At 42.5% G+C, this 23,125-nt stretch overlaps 1 protein-coding gene across 2 annotated transcripts in view; it reads left to right on the top strand.

Moving 5' to 3' along the window:
* The window catches only part of LOC122813194 (fizzy-related protein homolog), an 806,647-nt gene that overhangs the window by 560,852 nt on the left and 222,670 nt on the right, over positions 1 to 23,125 (top strand). For both annotated transcript variants that reach the window (XM_044085371.1, XM_044085370.1), the window contains one exon: positions 898 to 1,082. In XM_044085371.1, the coding sequence (XP_043941306.1) occupies positions 898 to 1,082 (185 nt within the window). The remainder of the gene's footprint in view (positions 1 to 897; positions 1,083 to 23,125) is intronic.

The following is a 23,125-nucleotide window of genomic DNA, read 5'->3' as shown; positions in this document are numbered from 1 at the left end:
TGGAAGAATAAAACTATACCCTTGATTATGGAATTTACAAATATTACAAAGGTTGTTTGCCAAAATGAAATGCATACTATTAGGATGAGAAAAAACAAAATTACTTCTGGGTTATAATTACTGGTTAAAATTAAACAACTTATTAGAAAAATATTAATTGATAATTTTAATGTCAACAATTGTTGAATTTGTCTGATTTGTTATAGACAACTTTGTAAATAGTTATCTTGTTTATTATTGGTGTTATTACTGTGTTAAATTCATGTGTAAAAATTTAATAAAAGTTGGAAAAAAGGATTGCCACCGTTTGTATGCCACTTGGGAGGAACTGTACTTAATGTTAAAACTTAGTGACAACCTAAACAGGAAAAAAAAACCTTCATTATTGCCTCATTGTTGATGAATTTCAGTGTCAGCTAGACAAACACTTTGGTTTCTGTAAGTGAAATGACTGTTATGTGGTCTGTATGCTCTATAATGGTCTTCTGCCTTGGAAATTAGTGTTTTTCTAATGTAACTTTCCTGTACTGCACATTTTAATGGGATCTTATTCTGGATATCCAGTGTCTTATGTGCTCTTCTGCCTGGTTTAACTGATGATGATATATAGCCATTTTCATTACGTCTTTATATTTTAACTGTGAAAGTTATATCCAGGATTATATTCTGGGCAGTTATTTTTTGTTACCCTGTTTTGTTCAGTTTAATTATTATAGTTAATGAGTGCTGTTTTGGCATTTACAAATTTCATATTTCTTTGTCATAGTAATATTCAATCTGTTTTGTTTCATTGTATAAATATATTTCTTATAATTCTAGAAGTATTTCTGTTGTTTTTAAAGATTTGTTTTTGCACACATTGGATCTAATTTATCTTTAACAATGCCATTTGGCCAGGTGCCTTGGCCTGGAATACTGATCAGCTGTCATCTGGCAGTCGGGATCGCCTCATATTCCAGCGTGACATTCGAACTCCACCCTTGCAGTCAGAGAGAAGGCTACAGGGTCACAGACAGGAAGTATGTGGACTGAAATGGTCACCAGATCACCAGCACTTAGCATCAGGAGGGAATGATAATAAGGTAAAGTGGACATCAAATACAGTGGTTGGCAGGCTAATGACTTTAGTTGAAATAAGTGACATGAATAAAGCAAAATTGTACTGCAGTCCTCTTTTAGAAAGGTGTAAGCAGGACTAAATGTCGTAACCATTCTGAGATGTTACCTATAGTTTTTTTGAATAGTAAGTTTGACATACAACACTACATTTCTGTCAGTTTCTCTGGTTTAGTTCCCAGCTGAGATATATTCTGCATGGAATGTGCCTTTTCCTCTCTATATCTAAGTGGAATTTCACTGGGGGTTGCAATTTCCTCTTATATCTCAAATCCTATTTTATGTGAAAGTCCCCACACTCCATGGATGGATATGACTCTGTACTCCATGATACCATGAACTTGCCTTATGAGTGCATTCATTTTCCACTTGCGAGAGTCCCCCCCCCCCAACTTACACTGTTCGGCTGTCGATCTTTGATATTATCAAGACAATTCTTTCATGCATAAATCTCTTGTAAATGTTTACTTAGTGATTTTAGAAACTTTTCAAGTTCTGCACCAGGTGCAAGAAGGAAGCTTCTTGTGGGTCTAGTGCAAGTGTCCCTTTCCTGATGTGAAAGATAGGCTTGCATTTCTTCACTGGGGAATTTATTCAAGAAGTGATTGGTGCCTAGTACTCCTAAAGGTAAGTATGTGTTTTGCTTGGACTCGCATTCTTTCCAGAAATGACAAGTATTCATAATGGTGGGCTCATGCAATGACATGTTTGTCAGATGTATCGGAATGGTATGATAACAGGAGTGTTAAATTGCCCAGCCTAGTAATAGATTGCAAAACCATGCATTTGTTGGAACCTAATCCAGCCTACTGTGAGCCATGCATCAGTAGTGTAGGTGCAGTCATTGGATATGGAGCTGTATAGTCCTCAAAAGTCTGATTGCTTTAATTCTTATTCTGGGTTGCCTGTGAGGTTGTAGTTTGCCTTTTACTCCTGTGTAAGTAAGATTTTTATAACCCGATTAAAATCACTACCAATGAAAACTGGCATACCAGTTCAAAAGCTCTAGGCTGGTTACTATGTATAAATGAATTAAAAAAAAAAAAAAAAAAAAAGGGTTATCTGAATTATGTCCATAAGTATTACACAAACTGATTACCTGCTAAAGGGTCTAAATGAAGGATGCCAATTATCTGCATGGCTCTCTTTTTAGTATCCAACAGCATTCATTATAAGGAGGAGGACTGACCTAGCACAGGCATACTGTATTCCAGTCTAACATCGCTAGTATAATATTCCCACTTTGACCAATACTCCTTTAGTTTTTGTGATTTTTCAACTCAGAAATCTTAAATGGCCGCTGTTTCTTAAAAAAAAAAAAAAAAAAAAGTTTTTGAAACAAATATAAAAACTTCAAATTGTTTGAAGCCTCTATAACCTCAGCGTAGCTGGTCATGTCCCTAATGCAGTATATAATCAGTGCATGTTAGATGAAAGGGTCAGGTGTCCGTGTGGCAGTGGCCTTGTATTCCAGTGACCTTTCAATTGTGCACTTGCTGTTCGGATCTCATAGATTGAACTGAGAAGAATTATCCAGTCGTGTGCCTCCCATTTAAGTTTAGATGTTCATCGTGTTACACTGCTGCAGTCATCACACTTGGGTTATCCTGCCATCAGGCGGTCCCGCAGTCGGCCAGAGTTCCAAAGTCTTGGTCCGGCGTCGGTTGCCGTTGCTTCTTCCCTGACGTCAGTGCGCCAGGGGTATATAAGATGCATCTGACGCCATTTTCTTCTGTCTTTCTTGCCGCGCGGTGCCCAAAGCAGAAGCAGTTTGTAAGTGCCGGTCGGCCGACTCCTGAGATTTTCAAATCGAATTTCAGACCGAAGTCTTCAATAAAGCTAAGTACCCTGTTGGGGAACCTTTTCTTGCCTCAGTCCGATGTCAGAAAAAGTTAACAATTGCATTTCTTGTGGGAAGCAAATACCTCATAAGGACTTTCATTCTTATTGTATTCCTTGCCTAGGCCCAGACCATGACGTCACAGGTTGTCGGTTTTGTGCTAGGTTTAATAAACGAACTATTAAACATCGGTTTGATTTCGCCCGACATTATTTTGGTAGGAAATTTAATTATACCATGCCCGACGACCGGAATGCATAAAAAACGCAAAGATAAGGACAGGCAGCCGAGACCCAAACCAGACTCCGAGGCCTCTGCTAGGCCAGTCGCCGGTTCTCCGGTTTTCAGTGAGGCGCCTACGCAGCCCCTGACGACCGCTGATTTAGAACCCCAGGCGACATCCGATTCACAAGCGGAGATTGCTAGGCCTCCACAACCTTTAACCTTAGGCCCATCCGACTCCATGCCTGAAGGAGATTCCGGTGCAGTTGAAACGCCTTCAGTTGCAGAAGGTGTCTTCAGACCAACTACACTCACTCTTAAATCCTATGCAAAGCTGAAAACTCCTTTAAAAACAAAGAAGACTGTACAGCAGTCTCCAGTACAAGGCCCCATGCCTAAGAAAAACAGATGCTTAAGATGGCTGAAGACTTAATTACCCTAATCAGAGGTTCCCATCCCCCTCCTGATAAAAGGCCCAGACAGGAGTAGGACTACGCTTCCTCTGACCAGGTTTTAATTTCCTTAGACTCTTCTGAGGAACAGGAATATTCCTTTCCCCCTTATGAAGACTCTGATGCTGAAGAGTCTATCCCTTCTGCATCTCCCCCAGAAGACTACTCTTTTGGGGAAACCTTACATACCATGAGGGAACATTTCCACTGGGAAGGCCAGGATTATTCTGATTCTAAGAAAAGGCTCCGAGAGTTCCTTCTACTACCCCAGCACAGACCACTTGCTATTCCACCTGTGTTAGACATTGTGGATGATGTTTACTCAGAATCTAGTCTTAACCCAGATTCACTACCTCCTGCACCAGCCAAACCAGACAGACACTACAGAGTCCCTGACTCACACAAATTCCTGTATAAAAGCCCTGTTGCTGACCCAGAAACCATTTCCCAGGGTCCCAAAGGGGTTAAGGCCTCTATTGCTAAAAATCCTGTGCCCTCTGAAAGGGATTCTAGAGCACTAGACAGATGGGGAAAGAAAGTATATACCTCAGCTACTCTAGCTATGAGGGCCTTAAATTGTCAGTTTCACATGCCGAAATATCAACAATATTTGATGTTTCAATTAAAACAAAAAATGCTCACACATACAGAACAGCCTGATTACAAGGAAATGCAAGATTTGTTGCATGCAGCTGAACAAATGGGAAAGCATACTTTGCAATGTGGATTTGATTCATTGGAAGCTTCTTGTAGAGCAGCAGTGACAGGGTTTGTCATACGTAGGTATGCTTGGTTAAAAGAACAAACTTTACCTGATCATGTTAAAGCAAAGTTATTGGATGCACCTTTACAGCAGGATGTTTTATTTGGTGTAAAAGCAGAAGAAGTTTTAAAGAAAATGGAGGATAAGGCAAAATCTATGCAGACGGTCAAGGATTTTTTACAGGTTCAACCCCCTTGTTTTGCAGACAATTGGCACATCATCACAAAAGACAAATGGGTCCTAAATATTGTATCTCAAGGATACAGATTCCACTTTCACACTTTGCCAAGGATAAAAGGAATGCCAAACCTGCCACCAAATCAATGGGCAGAGGCTCAAAAGCAAATTTCAGCTCTCATGGACATGAGAGCCATTCATCACGTTCCTACACAGGAGCAAGGACAAGGATTTTACTCAAGACTGTTTCTAGTTCCCCGAAAGGACAAAGCCTGGAGACCCATTCTGGACCTCTCAGTTCTAAAAACATCCCTGGAAGTACCCAAATTCAAGATGCTAACACTACAGCAACTTCTTCCCATGCTGGGCAAGAAGGCTTGGCTAGTAATGTTGGACCTCAAGGAGGCATACCTGCATGTCCCTATCAGACAAAATTGCAGAAGATACCTCTGATTTATAGCCGGTTCAACCCATTACCAATTCTTTGCACTGCCTTTGGCTTATCTACTGCACCCAGGGTCTTCACAAAATGCCTGGCACCAGTAATTGCATACTGCAGACAAAGAGGGATTCAAATATATCCATACCTGGACGACTGCCTTATTCAAGCAGAAAGCAAGGACATTCTATTAAAGCATCTGGCGTTTGTCAAAAACCTACTAAGTTGCCTAGGGTACACAGTAAACGAAAAGAAATCAAAACTAGTGCCCTCACAAGACATAATATTCCTGGGTGCCAGCTTAAATACAATGGCCCAGATGGCTTATCTCACTCCAGACAAGCAAGGACAACTGACTCAATACTTCAAAATGATGGCAACAAAGACCCAACTCCCTGCAAGAAAAATTCTGCAGGCCTTGGGATTCATGGCATCTTACATACTACTAATACCATTTGCAAAACTGCATATGAGGAAATTACAATGGTATCTGAAAAGCGTATGGACTCAACACAGCCTCAGCTTGGAAACAATAATTCCACTTATACCCTGCCTTCAACAGGAGTTTCTATGGTGGGCTCAGGCATGTCACCTCAACAAGGGTCAGCCTTTTACCTTACCCACAGCCAGACAAACTATAACAACAGATGCATCGGATTATGCCTGGGGAGCGCACATGGCAGGACAGTGTATTCAGGGCAAATGGTCTGCAGACCAAAGGCATCTACATATCAATCAAAAAGAGATGCTAGCTGTGCAAAATGCCCTAACAGATTTCAAGGACCTCCTACATCCAGGACAACTCTTAATAAAGGCGGACAACACCACAGTGATGTGGTACATCAACAAGCAAGGGGGCACACACTCCTACCCCCTATGCAGACAAGCAATGACCTTGTGGAACACAGCACTGACCTACCAAGTTCAACTACAAGCGCAATTCCTGCCAGGAAAGAAAATCACATTGGCAGACGATCTAAGCAGAAACATCATAGATCCTCACGAGTGGAAACTAGATCCACAAGTATTCGCAATGATAACTCAAAAATGGGGGAGCCCAGACATAGATCTGTTTGCTTCCCCCCAAAACTACCAACTACGGAAATTCTGCACAAGGACATACCACACACTAGCTTGGAAAGTGGACGCCCCCTCATTCAGTTGGAAAACATTGGCAGTGTATGCCTTTCCTCCACTGCCTCTTCTGGCAAAGGTGCTGCTGAAAGCCAGATTAGAGAGGCCACAAATGATACTCATTGCTCCAGACTGGCCACGCCAACACTGGTATCCAATACTAAGGAACATGGCTCAAGGCCCACCATGGATTTTGCCTACAGTTCCTCACCTGCTCACTCAGCAAAACAATCAGATTCTACACAACCAGCTCAAGACTTTAAATCTGGCTGCATGGCAAATTGCCTAAACAACCAGTCAACACTTCTCTCTAAAGCTGTGATGGACGTCATTCTGGAGGCCAGGAGGCCCAGCACCAGGAAAGTCTATTCAGACAAATGGAAAAGATTCTGCGCCTGGAACCAGGCTAAAGGCCAGAATCCCCTTGTACCAAATATTTCTCAGATTCTTCAATATTTAACTGAGATGTTGCACAAAGGACTTTCCTTCTCATCTATTAAGATCCACGCCTCAGCTATTTCAGCTCAATACAACACGGACCCTCCTATATTTTCACATCCATTTCTAAGACAGTTCCTCAGAGGGGCTAAGAACATAAGACCGCCCTGGAGAGCACCAACACCAACTTGGGATCTCAACTTTGTTTTGGAAAAACTTACACTACCACCCTTTGAACCAGCTTTCACAGCTGATCTACAGTTCCTATCATGGAAAACTGCCCTGCTGCTAGCAATAACTTCAGCACGAAGAGTCTCAGAACTACAGGCCCTAATGGCAATGGAGCCTTTCATCATTTTTCATCAAGACAGAGTCTCTTTACGAACTAACCCTTCCTTTATGCCAAAGGTGGTTTCCAGTGTGGCCCTAAACCAAACCATTCATTTGTCCACCTTTTACCCAAACCCCCAGAACAAAGGGGAAAGGCTCCTACACTCTTTGGATATTCACAGGCAATTACGTTACTACTTGGATAAAACTAAGGCTTTCAGAAAATCTGACCAGATCTTTGTATCCTATGCTGCAGGATCATAAGGAAAAGCTATCACAAAACAGACCATTTCAAAAGGTATAAGACATTGCATCCGTTTCTGCTACACACACCATGGGAAATCTGTGCTTGGTAACATCAGGCCCCATTCCACCAGGGCTACAGCAACATCAACAGCCTTCCTCAGACTGGTACCAACCAAGGATATTTTGGAGGCTGCAACATGGAGTTCAGTGCACACCTTCACCAAGCATCATCACTTACTTCTATACTCTAAAACCAGAGCTGGCTTTGCCACTGCAGTTCTGCAGGGCCTACTAGTTTCACAAAACCCTGTTTAGTTCCACCACCCATCCTTAGCTTTGGGATTCAACCCAAGTGTGATGACTGCAGCAGTGTAGCACGATGAACATAGTACAGTTTTGTACCTACCATAAATGTAGATGTTCGAGTGTTCACACTGCTGCAGTCCAGGTTACCTTCCCTCCATCCCCTCTGAACTAGCTGGAGTTATCTATACCTTTCTATCCTATACAACCTTTGTGGTGTATTTGCTTGTAACTGAAGGAATTGTTTTATTTTTATATATATATTTTTATTAGCAATATGTATTGCCTACCTATTGGGGGCACCTGACATCTGGGGCAAGAAAAACTGAAGAAAATGGCATCGGATGCATCTTATATACCCCTAGCGCACTGACGTCAGGGAAGAAGCGACAGCAACTGACGCCGGACCAAGACTTTGGAACTCTGGCCGACTGCGGGACCGCCTGACAGCAGGATAACCCAAGTGTGATGACTGCAGCAGTGTGAACACTCGAACATCTACATTTATGGTAGGTACAAAACTGTACTTTTATTGTAGAAAAACAGTCTGTTGTACCTATTGGTGGATTAAAGCATGTAATATACTCTAATTTAGCTGTGTGACTGAACCTCCTTTCGTTTCTTGATATTAACTTTTGGGGTCACCCTTACCTTTCATAAACGGACACTCTGAACAATAGCAGTCATCAGAAATCTTAATGTTTTAACTCTGAGAATATAATTTCAAACAATACTGCATAGCTAAACAGTGTTTCCATAGCTTATATCCAGCACCTGCTGTCTCTAGCGTAGCCGGCCTTAGACATAGGCCAGCTAGGTGGCCACCTACAGTGCCGATCTAGCAGGGGTGCTTTTCCAGTAATCTGCATGGTGTAGGTAGACCAGGATGGGGGCACTGGGTGGTGTTGGGGAGAGGTGCTGTGGAGACCTTTTGCCTAGGGAACCAGTTGATAAAGGCTGGCCCTGCCTGGCAAGCCTCTAATAATAACAACAAAATGCATTAAAAATGTAAAGTTTTAAGGACAAGAGTATTAATCCAGCAGAAATGGACAAGCATGGGATACACCTTAATGAGAGAGAGAAAAACAGTTCCATCAGGTTAGTCATGAAGTAAAATGTTGAAATATAATATACCAGTTGTCTAGAACCAAATTATTGATATAGAATTCAGTTGAATATACAACAGCTAGTAAATAGATCATCCGTTTTCTGAAAACTGAGCAGTAAATGAATTAAGCTAGAATTGCTTGAAGAATTATCTGTGATTAGAAGAATGGGGCTTATAAAAACTGTGCTGATAAATATATTCTAATAGCTGCTTACAGTTGAATGTCTGTATGTTAAACTGTGAGCTGTTGTAGTCATTTATCTTTATTTATAAGTAACAAAAAATGCTTCTTTCACGTCACTGTGTAGCACCGCCAGACTGATCCTATTTTTTTTTAAAACTGGGTGGATGGGTACGGACTGGTCCTTGAGCCCTTTTTAGCTACAGCCCTAGGGCCAGTGGCACAAAATTACAGAGTACTTAGGGTATAAATAAATGCCGGTTTACGCTAAGTCACAACATTACAAATAAGGAAAGCAACGAGCAAATTGAAAATTAATTGGATTCCACAAGTACACAAATTAGGCTGAACAACTTTTGAATGTGCTGAAATATTCTGTAAACAGACAGTTTTAATAAGTTTGTTACAATGACAAGTACTATATGCATGTACAAACTGTCTCCTACAGGAGACATGCAGAAGTCAGGAGATGAAAGAGTAGTTTGGCCTGAGAGCTGCATAGAATATGTTATTGGGATGAAAGAACAGCCGCTGCCAGGGAATTTCTCAGGATCCTCAGGTTATGGCTTCCACCATTCCCATGTTGCCTCTGGCCAGACTCCAAATGAGAAAAGTGCAGTGGTACCTCAAGTCAGTGAGGCTTCAACATTGCCCCCCCCCCCCTGGACTTCTTAGTTCCCTTCCTTCCCTGTCTCAGGCTCAAGCTTTAGTGGTGGATTCATCAACTCTTTCTCAACGCAAGGCTTTCTTTCTAGTTTCCAGTCCTGATTCAGGAGGTCTTTACAGATGCCTCAGACAGGAGTGGGAGCTTCCTTTGGCACCCTCATGGTTCAGCATCTCTGGCCTCTTCATCAGAGGAGATGAGGGCTCTACTTCTAGCTCTCCAGGCTTTTCATACCTTCTCTTATCCCAGGCCCTGCAAAGTTTTCCACAGACAATGCGACAGTGATGTGGTATGTCAACAAGTAAGGGGGTACAAGGTCCTACCTTCTTTTCAGGCTAGGTCTTCAGGTCTGGGACCTTGCTGTCAAGGTATCAGCAGTGATATGGAAGGATATAGTACACTTGTGTAAAATTTTACCATAACAGTAGATGTCCTTCTCTTCACTTGCAGTATTTGCTCCCTCCTGCCCCCTCTGCTCTATCCTTTTCTCCTTACCCTCCTGGCTGAGGGGTTCTTCTCTCTTATCTCCTGGATGCACATTTGTCTTGGTTCCTAAAGATATTCTGTTCCTCCTGGGGCTTTTCAGTTCTGAAATGTGTGCATCCATACATCACCTTTATGCACTGTGCCTTGCATGGGGAGCATACCAGTGACATACAGTGCCTGTACATACTAAAGACTTTGGTATACTGGTCGGACGTTAGGCTGTTCTTGGCAGGAGATCAAATACTGCAGCAATGAAGCGAAAGACATCTACTGTTATGGTAAGATTTTGCACAACTGTACATTTTATGAAATTAAGAAAAATATACATAAGCACTGGTAAATTTTATAGGGACAAGAAGCCTTGAAATAATATGTTAAAGCAGCACCAAAATTTGTAGACAAGAGGCTAAGAATGTTAAAAATGTTTAGAACAGATTCAGAGTCATTTGGTATGGAAGTACTGTCTGTGCAGATAGTACGTATGTAAGCTTTGGGTGTAGATAGCGTACGTTTGTAGTAAATAGTCCACATGTGGACAGTTACTACTCAGGAAGGACATTAGGCACAGTAGAGAGATTATACAACTAAGACAGAGTACTTGTTTGTTTTAATATATTTTTATATTTAAGAGCAGTTTGAGAAGACTCTCCCAGTTCATATTAAAAGAAAAACCGCACTGTACGAAACTTTTCTTTTTACAGTATAACATGGAATTTACATCATGATATTCTTATACAGTTGTTAATAAGAATAAAAAACTGTTTTACTTGCAGTTGCTTTTTTCCTTTCAGTGTCTTTAAGCATTAATGACATAAAATAGGGAAGTGGGGCACATGCTTTACAGTTTACTCACAAAAGTAAAAACAAATCCCAGTCTGTCTGAGCCACTTTTTCTTGCAAAGCCATATTTCACTATGTGTACATCCATTGGGATTGATGCTTTATAGTCCCCTTTTTTCCTGATCATCTCCATCTCCCAACAACAGTCTCTGGTTGATTCTTTTAGTTAACTGCCATGCTTTTGTCCATCTCTCAAGCATTTTCCTTTAGAGAAATGGAAACGTTTTCCTTGGCACTCTCTCTCTCTCTTTATAGACTTTGCTATTGTCAGAATAATGAAAAACAGAGTACCCTTTTGCCTGCTGGCTCACTCTTTGTTGGATATACTTTTTTATTTTCTCCTTAACCTGTTCTGCATCAAAACATGTCTCTAATCCACCATGAAAATATAGCTGAATACAGCTGTATACAGCAACTTGACTCATACCTGCCTCTCAACAGTCCCTTGATTGCTGGGATAAACTTGCTTTGTTACTGCCTGGTGCACAGCGAATAATAATTTTCCACAAATTATCTGTTGTCTCCAAATTTTACTACTCTTCTTGTCACAGTTCTGTCAAGATCGATTCTTTCTGCTGGTATGAGTGCATCTTTACTTGTATAGGTCTTGTCTGTTTTCTCTTGGCCAAGTTTGGAGAAAATGCATGATGTGCCCTCTCAATTAACAAACCTTGCAGTGGAATACCAGTCCAGTGTCTTGTTTGTACTTTCATCAAATTAATACAGTTTGTTCCTTCCAGTTTCTCCTGCACAATCTCAGGTTTTCTCTTTACGCTCTGTCTTCTAACTCTACTATTTTTCAAACAGCTCTTCTTGAGAAGGCTCATACTCTGCCAGCCTTTTCTTCATTTCATCCTGATTTTTGCAGTTTTATGAGTTCATCTGAATAGCTAGTTAAAGTTTTATTCTACTACTTTGATATTTGTGATCAAGTATTCATTCATTGTTGTATTTATGTTAAATACTTCTGGGTGCATTTTATTTTTCCCTCTAAATTATTGGATGCCATCTTCTGTAGCAAAACTGTTTTTTGGTGAACTGTTGCAGGATTCTTCCAGCCAAAGTTTTCTCTTCTCCTTTTCTGGTTGATTTTTTTCTTAGGTTCTCCAGATGTCTTTTTTGCTGGCATCTAGGCAGTGTAATTACAATCCTTTGACTGAATTTTACCCAAACTGACTGTTTCACTGGCCCTTTTTTCACAGTTTCTGTTTTCACTCTGTTCCTTCTCAAGTAAGTTCTGAGAAACAATTTGAGAGTCTGTAGCCATGGATCCTCTAAAACACACCAAACTATAAACCAGGAATCAGGATGTAAAACAAACTAGGAAAAATGTACAAGCTCCAAGGGAAACAGGACATTTGGCATTGATGATTTGATAGGGTAAGTGTATATGCCATTTTTTTCAAAGGGGGGGGGGGTTATTGCTTTAAATTGCATTTTTTTGGTGTTTTTTTTCAGGTCATATGACTATTAATTGTTTATAAAAAGAGGTGGTTATTTATTGGATTTTATCTAAAGAAGTCTTGTATACTTTTATAGAAGAAAGCACTTATCATTAAACTGTTTTGAGAGTTATACCAACCATTTCTCTTGGATCTTGTTCATTTTTCCTAGTTTGTTTTACATCCTGATTCTTGGTTTCTATTCCAAAATGACTTGACTGGGAAGATATACCTATGAACCTATATAAGTGGATGGGGGATCGTAGGTTTGTCCCAGGGATTACTCCTGTGTCACTATTAGACAGAGGCACAGTAAACTAAACCTTAAAAAAGGGCACAGTATACTCAAATCAAGGGGTGGTGTAAGCCATACAGAATCGGGCTAGGCTTATAATTGCCCCAGGGCAGATAGCCTAGTATGAACCTATGAACCTATGAACCTATATAGTCAGGTGATTTTTTTTTTGTATCCATTTAGCATAATGAACCTATGTCATCAAAAGACATCAAGCCATGCCATTTATGCAGTGTCATCTTTACATTTATTTAGGCTGGTACAGAAACTTGGGCAGTGAAGGCAGAGCAGTTGGGGAATCTAGAGATGATGGAGATGAAGTGCCTGAGATGGGTGGTAGAATGCATACTGTGGGACAAAGGAAGAAATGAGGACATCAGAGCAGACGTCAGAGTAGCTCTAGTTGCAGAGAAGGTCAAAGAGAACATATTATATTGGTTTGAGCACATGCAGACAAGTAGAAGACAGTCAGGTGAAGAAGGTTTAGTACAGACAGAAAGTAGGCAAGAGGAAACAGGGGCGTCTAGCAAAGAGATGGCTGGATTGTGTGAGAAAAGACTTGCAACAATCAGGCAAAACTGTCGAAGAAGGTAGGAGAGTGGCATTGAATCAAGAGAGATGGTAACAGTTGACACAATACCCTAACCCCATGTAGAAAATAAGAAACGGGGGGATTTATTTAGACTGGTGATACTCAGAAAATCTCTGGAAATTGTGTATAAAGCTTTCTTCCACTGACATTTCTCTGATTTGTGCTGTTTGCAATGTTTTAAGCATATTGTAATAAATTATTTTCAACTGCAAAGTTGTGCTTAATTAGATTCTTTGAAAATTTGTGAATCAGGTAGTTGCAGTGACTTCATATTCAATCTCTGTTTCTGTCATTAACATTATTTTTTTCAGTGATATTACAAGTAAAAAGAGTGGTAAATTCCCCAAAATCTGAATAGGTTCATGGCCCCAGAAGGTAGAGAAGGCAGTTATAACTGAGCCGTAAATCACTAAGGCTGTATAGTTTGTGACCTCAAGGGAGGGAAAGAATGAAAGACTTCAGGTAATCTTAGTGAAAGCTTTTCATGGGCCATAACCCTTAAAGTGTGATGTAGAAATTATGTAAGGGCTGTGGAGACAAATTCACAAAACAGGTATTGCAAGATTTCATCCAGACTTGGCATGTTTTCAAAACCCCACTGTACTCTCAGAAAGTAGCTTATTTAAGAGTGCTGCAGATGGGAAGAAGAATCAGAACTAGACTTTTTAAATATGTTGCAGTGAAAAAATATTTTTTGTAGGAAGGGAAATATACTCTGTGAAAATGTGTGTAGAGCAAAAATATCCAACAAACAAGTGCATAGTAGTCTGCATGTAGTTATATTCTACCCATTTTTCCACCGTAAATGTTAAACGATGCCTCACTTTATTACCGTGAGCTGACACCAGCCTGTTTTTGAAAGTAAGAAAGGCGGTCATATTTAAAAATGGATAATTAAGTTTCAAAAGATAACAAGAGGGTTATACACTAAACTGTTTATGGCACATTTTGTTGGAGTCTCGTTTTCAGATCATTCTTTTGATTTTCACAAATAAAAATTGCTTAGTGGTCTAAGGTGAAGTGAACAATTCAACAACACCTTCCATGGGGGGAAGTTTTGCCCTCTGTACTCCCTTACTTAATGTAACTTCAGCTTAAGTGAGGTTTTTTAAATTGATAGACTGGTCTATTGGCAGAATTGACTTCAACAAAATGTAAAATTGTCACCAGTAAATATGCAGTTACTCCAAACCACAGAGCAGTCCATCTGACCAAGTAATGTGCTCAGTGTAATCAGTGGACTATAATAGTTTTTCTGTGTAGAAGATGATGTATATATGAAACTTTTCAATGTTTTATAAACAAAAGCTGGGGTGCAGTAATTGAAAAAAACAGTACGGTGCCATTTAATGCATTGTATTAAGGCATATTGCAACTTTGAAGCATTACCAGTACACATTACAGCAAAATGTTTTTTAAAAAATGTTTTTTGATACTGTAGAAATACAGGCATAATATTTTACTGTAGTATTACCTGAACAGTCAGTCCTACAATAGTAGTAGTATGGCATCTGAATAGCAAGATAAACTGTTAGCAGTCTTGACCAGGACCTGTTATTATAGACAGGGGATCCAGTGCCTTTTAGCCTGGAGTGATGAGTTAGAATGCTTTACATCTGATTGGGGTCATCTTTTTCCCTCAGGTTGCCAGTTAATGAAAAGGAAAGTTTTACGTCCTTGTAATGACTGTTTTTAGATGTTTTTAATTTACAAAAAATAAAACGGGGTGATTTTTTTTAAATGCCATCCACATCCCACCCCCACCCCCCAGTAAGGAAATCTCCTTAAAAAACTTCTCCAAAGCCAACTTCATGCTACTCAAGTCAGAAGTGACAGACTTCATGACACCCATGCGGATGGGAACTGAAAGTTCGACTGCTGAATCATACACTAAGGCACTGTACGAGCACATCCACTTGTGCATGAATTGTGCCATCCCAAATAGAAGAAAGACGCTCTACTCCAAAAAAAGGAAGCCAATCTGGTGGTCCCCTGCCATAAACAAACTATACAACAGAGGAAAGAAACTGCTGCAGAAAAGAGGAAAATCCCAGGATGCAAAAAACTCCCTTACCAGCCTCAGTAAAAAGCCGAGATCCCTCATAAAATCCTCCAATAAAATTGCCAAAGATTCCAAAGACAGCCACAAGGCATTCTATAGTTATGTCAAGAATCTAAATGGCAATGCTCAGATATGCTCTGAGCTACAACAGAATAGCATTAAATATACTGATCCCAAGGATATTGCCAGAACCCTGGCAGATCGATTTAGTGCCAACTTCACCCCTCTCTCACCCCCTAAAGGGCCCATCTCAATACCAAAAGATTGCCAAATTCCGGTAATCACAGCCACACAGGTAGAAACCTCACTTTCCAAAGCTTAGAATACAGCAGCCATGGGACCAGATGACATCCCGGGCTGTGTACTACATGAACTACAAAATGAACTAGCACCTCACCTAAGTGTCATGTTTAATCATAGCCTCACCTCAGGCTTTGTGCCCACTGAGTGGCGCACAGCTACAGTTATCCCACTCCACAAGGGGGGATCCACCTTGGATCCCAGGAACTACCATCCCATCAGTCTGATGAGCCTGATTTGCAAGGGCATGGAACGCATTATCATGGAACGTATAAACAAAGACATTGGCAACTTTCAAACACTGGACCCCACCCAGTTTAGGTTCGTGAAGGGCCAGTCTTGTCTCCTGAACCTGATTGACTTCTTCGAATCAGTCTCCAGAGCTGTGGACGAGGGTAAGGCGGTCCACACAGCCTATCTGTACCTCACCAAGGCCTTCGACGCCATCCCCCACTCTGAAATCCTAGATAAACTTACTAAGCTGACTGCAAACTGGGAGCCATTATTGAATCCCCAAATTATGTGGATATTCTACAAAAGGGCCTTACAGAAACAGATACTTGGTGCTAGAGCCATGGGCTCAAGCTTAATGCCAAGAAATGTATAGTTATCTCCTTTGGGAAAAAAACATGTACCCATGAATTACCACATAGGTGGCAGTACACTAAACACTGAAAGTGTGATGAGAGACTTAGGGACACAGGTGGACAGTGGTCTCACCTTCGATAACCACATCGCCACAATAGTCAGGAAAGCCTTCTATATGGCACACCTCATCACTAAGGGCTTTTCATCTAGAAAAAAGGAGGTCATTGTCCCACTGTACTCATCCCTCATTAGACCCATTATAGAGTATAATGCCCCGTTTGGTATGTACCTCACAAGACATCTGCAACAGCTGGAAAGGCCGCAGAAATACCTCACTAAAAGAATCACAGGCCTAAAGCAGATGCCCTATGCTGACCATTTAAAAAAACTCCAGCTATACTTTGTGGCATATCGTCTACTCAGAGGCGATCTCTGCTTAACATACAAGGCCATGTCAAACCCTGAGCTGCTGGACATGCTCCACTTAAAGAAATCCCAATCCCTCAGAGCCACATGCTCCAGGGATCTAAACCTTGTCATCACAATGAACAAAACATGCTGGAGGGATAGGTTTCTTACCCAGAGACTCCCCATACTCTGGAATAGATTGCCCATACATGTCAAGCAGAGCGCCTCCTTGGCCCTCTTCAAAAGGAATCTTGACGACTGGATGGGAGATAGGACATTCACCCCGGGGATCACGTCATTCGCCCTGCTAGACAGGTGTCCAGGGAAGTAAATATTGTGGAAAGAAATATCCAGGGAATTGTTATGGCTAGGCTGGTATAGGCCCTAGGGCCGATAGCCTAGTACCAACCTATGAACCTTTGACAGAAGTCATGTTAACCCAGATGATTTAGAAGCTTTTCTTCTGCTTGGTGAATATTGATGTTTATATCCTTACTGAAATCAGTTTTAAAGATCCAAAGTGCGTGTTAGAAATTCTGTCATATTTCTTTTCATTGTGACAGATCCAGTTGTGTAGGTGACAGTGTCCCAGTATTTGTAAAAGCAAGAAGTAAAGAAAATGTAGGACTAGAAATTGTTCTTACAGTCAGTAATATCAGTGTGCTGAATATACTACAGGAATCTAAACTACACCCTCTGCATCCCCTACAAAGCACGAGGATTTGCTGACTAAATCCCAAGATGTAAAAATCAGTGAAAATATAGTCTTTATAGGGGATTTCATCTGCTCGGATAACGAGTGTATGAACTCAATGTCAGATAAATATATCTTTTAAATTACTGTGTTAATCAAAACCATTTTGTCTTAAAGTATCTTGAATACCATACCGACAATCTTTCAGATTTGCATCCATGATTATATCATCTTTATTTAACACAGATAATAATACCATTAATTGTAAACTTGAACTTGGATCATAAATAAGTCATTCTTCCTGGGCTTTAGCGATTGAAGTTGTGATGCAAAAAAATGACATATTTATGAGACTAGACTGAGGATACTATCATGAGTGACCCAAATAAATCTGATTGGGATAATATTAATAAGCTGTATAATGTTACTAATTTCTGCGTTCTGGAACACATACTAGTAAGTCACAAATATAGCAGGCACAGTCAAAAAAAGGGTGGAAATCACAAAGTCAGTAACATTTATAACATAAAAGCGGGGTAACTAGCTTTAAAAAAAATTTCTATAGTCTTAGAACAAATATAGATTTAGTAAAGTACAGAAACACGTATTTTCTTATCAAGTTGTTCAACTATAACTATAAGCTCAGCTTAATCTCAGAAGCAAAAATGAATAATATGACATTCTTTCATTACATCCGAAAACTAAATGGGAAAATTTGTGAATAGAAGATATTATCCTGTTTCCATTTTTGTGTTTGCCCCAGCTGATAATCACTTGCTTGGGTGTACTGTTTTTCCTTTTGTCCCATGTACTGTGCCCTGGGCTGGGACCACATCAATAGCAGATTGGGCAGGGGAGGTGGAGCAGAGTAGCCTGTAACATGACATATGCTGGACCTGCAAACCACGAAGGATTTTTGATGTACCCTGATTGGGCAAAGCTAATGATATCACATGTATCACCACATGCAATGACAGCTAGCTCCTCCCCTCAAATTGCCACAGTCTGTCCTGCTATTATTATTGACACATCCCCATCACTGAGGATATGTACTCATCATGGTCAGAAATCCCTCCCTCCCTCCCTTCAGAAGTGGGTGAGCCAGCAAAACCGCTCTTTAACACCTCTGAATCCCCAATTCTTCCAGTACCTGAGCCGCTATTCAATTTTGGTTCATTTGGGTTGTAGTTAGGGCTTAATCTTTCTGCGCCATGGAGCCAAGGGGTTGCTGATGGTTCCACCATAATTCTTTGAACTTCTGCCCCTTGAAATGCACCAGCTCAACCCCTGCTGCAAAAAAAAAAAAATATATATATATATATATATATATATATATATATATATCCCATTGATTACACAAGTGCTGTAAACATAGGTAGTCAAGGTGAGGGCTCCTAAAAAAGAAAAACAAGTGTGTGTGTTTTTTTTTTTTTTTTTTTTTTTGAGGGGACCTCCCAAATTCTCAGTCCAAGGTTGTTGCAACTTTGAGAATGAAACAATACTGAAAAAAATATCTTGGAGTTCCAGCAAAATGGCACTGTGCAGAAATTTATATATTGCTGAAGTATGGTGCAAGCAGACATAAACAGGCAAACACAGCATCTCCAAAAAAAAAAAAAAAAAGTCTGTGCAGTAAAGGATTGAGACACATAAAGGGAAGCCGTTATCACTGCAAAATAAAATGATCACCCAACCACAGGACATAGCAGATGTGTTTGCAGAAAATTGTGTGTAGACATAACAGTAAGCAAATACAAATGTCAAAGTGCTATGGAGAAAAGTAGGCCTCCCTTATATAATTATGATAACTACTGCCCCAAGTAAAGTTAAAAATTAAAGTAAGTATTATGGGACCAGCCACCCATGGTGGTTTCCTATACAGAATCAAAGAGAACTTAAGTAAACCAAGATCAGGTATGTTAAACAAGATGTCTGCACATGGACAGTTCTGTGACCTATGGTAACAGGCCATCATGGCTCAAGTCCAGAAAATGTATGTGCGAGTGTGGGTCACATTGGACCCAAACAATTTTAGACCATCAGCATGACCACACTTCTATGTAAAATCCTGGAGAGAGTGAGTGTCTCTGTGAACTTTATTTAAAATAACATAGAAGACCAACTGCTACTAACTGTGGAACATTATAGATTTGGTAAGGAGAGAATGTGCCTGTAGAATCTCATGCCTTTCTTTGAAGAGGTTAACCAGAGCACTTGAAGTACTGGCAATCTGCTGATACTGACCACACTAAGGTATTCCATCTATTTCATTAAGGGATTAAATGACAAAAGTAAAAACAAGGAATGTCAGTCCATATATAATTCAATGGGAAAACACATTTTTTGAGCATACTGCAAGTCAGGGGAGGGTTCACTTGTATAATCCAGTAAAGTCACTAGTAGTTTGTTCATTTATTTGTTTTCATACATAAAACTAGGAAATCTACTCTGAATAACTGGATATGCCAACAGTTGGAGGTAGGATAACGTAATTACCTCAGTATAAAATGCCAGTTATGCAAGGCTTATCTAGAAAAAAGAATACCTCTGTTGCAGTAGCAGTTTAAGTTCAGTAAATGTAGTTTGATGGAACTTGGAAGAACATTTAATCATGATTACAAAATAATGGATCACAGCCTAAAAAAAATGACACACTCATTAAAGAGCTAGGGATAGCTGTAGCTTAACCTTTGACCATTGTGTGTCCCTACATAAGTCAGAAAAAATATTCTGTAGCCTCCCTCTTTCTAAATGGTATATTTATATTTAATCAATCCAGGAGGTTCATTGTATCACTTTATATGTCACTGATCTGGTCAGTTATTGAATGCAGTGAATTTTCTAGCCTTTGCACAAGCCAGCAAAACCATTTAGATAAGGTATGATCTGAAGTAGTTAACTTCATTTGTGCAGCAACCTATGGGATTCGGATCCGACCTCTGATCCGAGCTGGCAGTTTTCAACAGCTTTAGATCCGAGCTCCAAGCTCCTCCCCTACCCATAATCCCCTGCCAACCCTGACTGACCTCAGATCTAGTTTGCCACGGTTATCCAACAGCAGCTTGATCTACAGCTCCAGGCATTAGAGACTTTTGTGAGAAAAAAAAATTACCTTTTTCCTCTCCTTTCTTCTGTTTTTTGGTTGTGAGTGTTTACAGGTCCCTTTTTTGTAAAAACCCTCTCTAGTTTAACACCATAGTTTTGTTATTTACCTCCCCCTTCCTTCGTGGTTCCGTTAGGGTTGTGTGTGTGTGTTTGGGGCCTAACATGTGTGTTTTTCTCTCTTAGTTTAAATGGCTGAGGCCCCAAAATTGATCTTTTCTAAGTGCACCGAGTGTGGCCATAAGCTGTCTCCGGCGGATGGCCACACTCGGTGTGTGTTGTGCCTTGGGGCTGAACACCTGTCTTCTGGTTGTTCCATCTGTGCGGCGTTCAACCCCAGGGCACTCAAGGACCGGAGGTCTAAGCTGATTCTGGCGGGTCTTCTGCCCCCGGATTCGGCTTCTACCTCTGGTCCTCCTGTGGCTCCCGCTGCGGCGGCTGCCACTCCTGATTCCCTCCCCCTGGCAAGGACTCAACCTCCCGCCTTAGGCCCGGAGGAGAGGGAGGCCAGGAAAGAGAAAAGGAGGGAGAAGCACCACAAGTGGTGGGCTGAGGCCTCCGCTTCGGGCCCCCCCCGGCTAAGCAGTCTTCTCCCACCAGGACTTCTGGGTCTCCTCCATCTCGGATCCATTCCCCGTGCTTTTCAGTGGGACCTGAGGAGGAGGAGATCCGATCTCCTTCGAGGTCATCGAGGCGACACTCCCGTCCCGCCTCGGTGGCCTCATCGAGATCAACCCGATGTCTCACGGATGCAGATTTGGACCGGATGATGAGAAGATTCCTCCTGGCCCAACTGCAGATGGGAGTGCTCCTGTCTCCCCCCCCCCCTCCGGGGGGGAGCTCGACCCCTTTCTTTGCCCCGATAGCTCCTTCTCCATCCCACTTCCCGGGCTCGGAGTCTTTGGAGCCGGGCAGCCTTGGAGCCGGGGGTGTGTCGACGCCGATAGTGTCAGGTACTTCGGCACCGACACTTCCCTCGAGTCTGTCGGGTCCATTTTCTTCGGATCCGAGCTCTCGGAGCCGAGGGCTGAGCTTCGGATCCGGGGGTATCGGTATGCCTTCGGCTCTGTCCAGGTCGGAGCATACTGGTCCGTCGGATCCGATTGCTTCGGCGCCGGCCCCGATCCGTCCGTCGGATCCGAGTGAGGGTCTGCTTTCGGATCCCAGAGAGAGCAGCTCTCCCTCGGCATTCGACGTGGTGGAGAGGGCCTTGTCGAGAGATTCCAGGCCCCCGGCCCTGGCCACGGCTCCACCCTGCACTCCTTCTCGGTTGGGCCCGACTTCCATCACCCGGCCCCAGGGACAGCCTGCTTTGACATCCCAGGTCGTTCCTTTGAAACAAGACGTGGCTGGTGAGACCTCCTCGGACAGCCCCCCTGAGGAGGTTCCTCACAAGCAAAAGTGCAAAAGGAGGCACCTGGACTCCCCCGAGCCCTTGACTGAGGACACGGATTTGGAGGAGGGGGAAGGCTCCCCAAGATCACCCCCCGAAGATGTCTCATTTGGTGACATCATGGAGATGCTCAGGATAAAGGGGGGGGGGTCTGCCCCAAAGCCTACCTCGGATGAATCCATGTTCCTGGAGGCGTTTGAAGCAGGCCCGTCTACCTCTTGGGTGTCCCCTCCGGCCAACTCCCTGGTAGATTTGATTACTACCAGGGCGTGGAAGGAGCCGGACACTGTGGAGCCAGTCTCCAAGCGCACAGACAAGATTCTTAGCCCACCCTCTGACAAGTCCCACTGGAGTAAGGGTCCCCCTGTAGATGCCATGTTGGTGGCAGCGGCCACCAAGAGGGAACTCGCTCAGGAGAGTCCCTCGGTTCATCCCCCGAGCAAGGAGTCTCGGTCGATGGACCGTTTAGGGAAGCAGGTCTTTAGTTCGGCTACCTTCTGTGTGAGGTCGCTGAACTACATGGCACATGTGCTTCGACTGCAGTGGGACCTTATCAAAGAGTACGCTGCGTCGCCCCCGAGTCCATGTCGGCGGAGGACAAACATTTGCACTCCAACCGGATGGCCACTCTCCGATCCATATCAAACACCTCTATGCGGCTACTATCCCATGCCACGGAGGGAGCCGCTAGAGCCAGCTGAGCGGGCCTTGTCATGAGGCGTCAGGCCTGGCTCCGGCACTGTGATTTCGCAGAACCCTTCAAGGCATCTTTCACTAATGCCCCTTTCGATGGTTCTGCCCTTTTTGGCAAAACTGTTCGAAATACCTTGGTCCAGAGCGAGAAGGATGGGAAGACGTTGTCTGCCGTCGGAGTCCGCTTCTCTGCTCCCCAGAGGTCCTTCTCCAAGAACCAAAAGGGACAGAAGAAGATGTGGTTCCAGAAGTCGCAACAGTCCTGTCCCGCTCCGAACTCCCAGCCCTTCCGTGGCAGAGGAGGGTAGGGTGGACGCCGCCCTAGAGGCAGAGGGGGCCCACGGAACTTTGGATCCAGAGAACCCTTCTCGGACCAACCCACGTAACACCCCAGAGGGGTTGCCCAACTGCTCCACTCTGGAGGCAGTCAGGGGGCGTTTCTCGAAGCACCTAGCAGCTTGGGAGTCCATCATGACAGACCGCTGGGTGCTTCGCATTATATCCAGAGGATATCAGATTCCCTTTTCTCTTTACCCACACAGCCGCAGATACCTCCCCGATGTCCCACCCGATCAGAGGGAGGCCTTAGCAACAGAAATCCAACAGTTGCTGGAAAAAAGAGCCATCGAACATGTCCCCCCAGACCAGTGCGGGTCGAGGTTTTACTACAGGTTCTTCTTGGTGCCAAAAAAGACGGGGGACTTAAGACCTATCCTCGACCTCTCCCCACTGAACCTGTCAGTAACCAAAGAAAAATTCTGCATGGTCACCCTTCAGTCCATTCTCCCCCTTTTGCAGGAGAACGACTGGATGTGCT

The sequence above is a fragment of the Protopterus annectens genome, chromosome 10.part0 (assembly GCF_019279795.1).
Source record: "Protopterus annectens isolate FY-2018-M chromosome 10.part0, PAN1.0, whole genome shotgun sequence".
Classification (NCBI taxonomy): domain Eukaryota; kingdom Metazoa; phylum Chordata; order Ceratodontiformes; family Protopteridae; genus Protopterus; species Protopterus annectens.
This window is presented reverse-complemented; position numbering and strand designations above follow the sequence as displayed.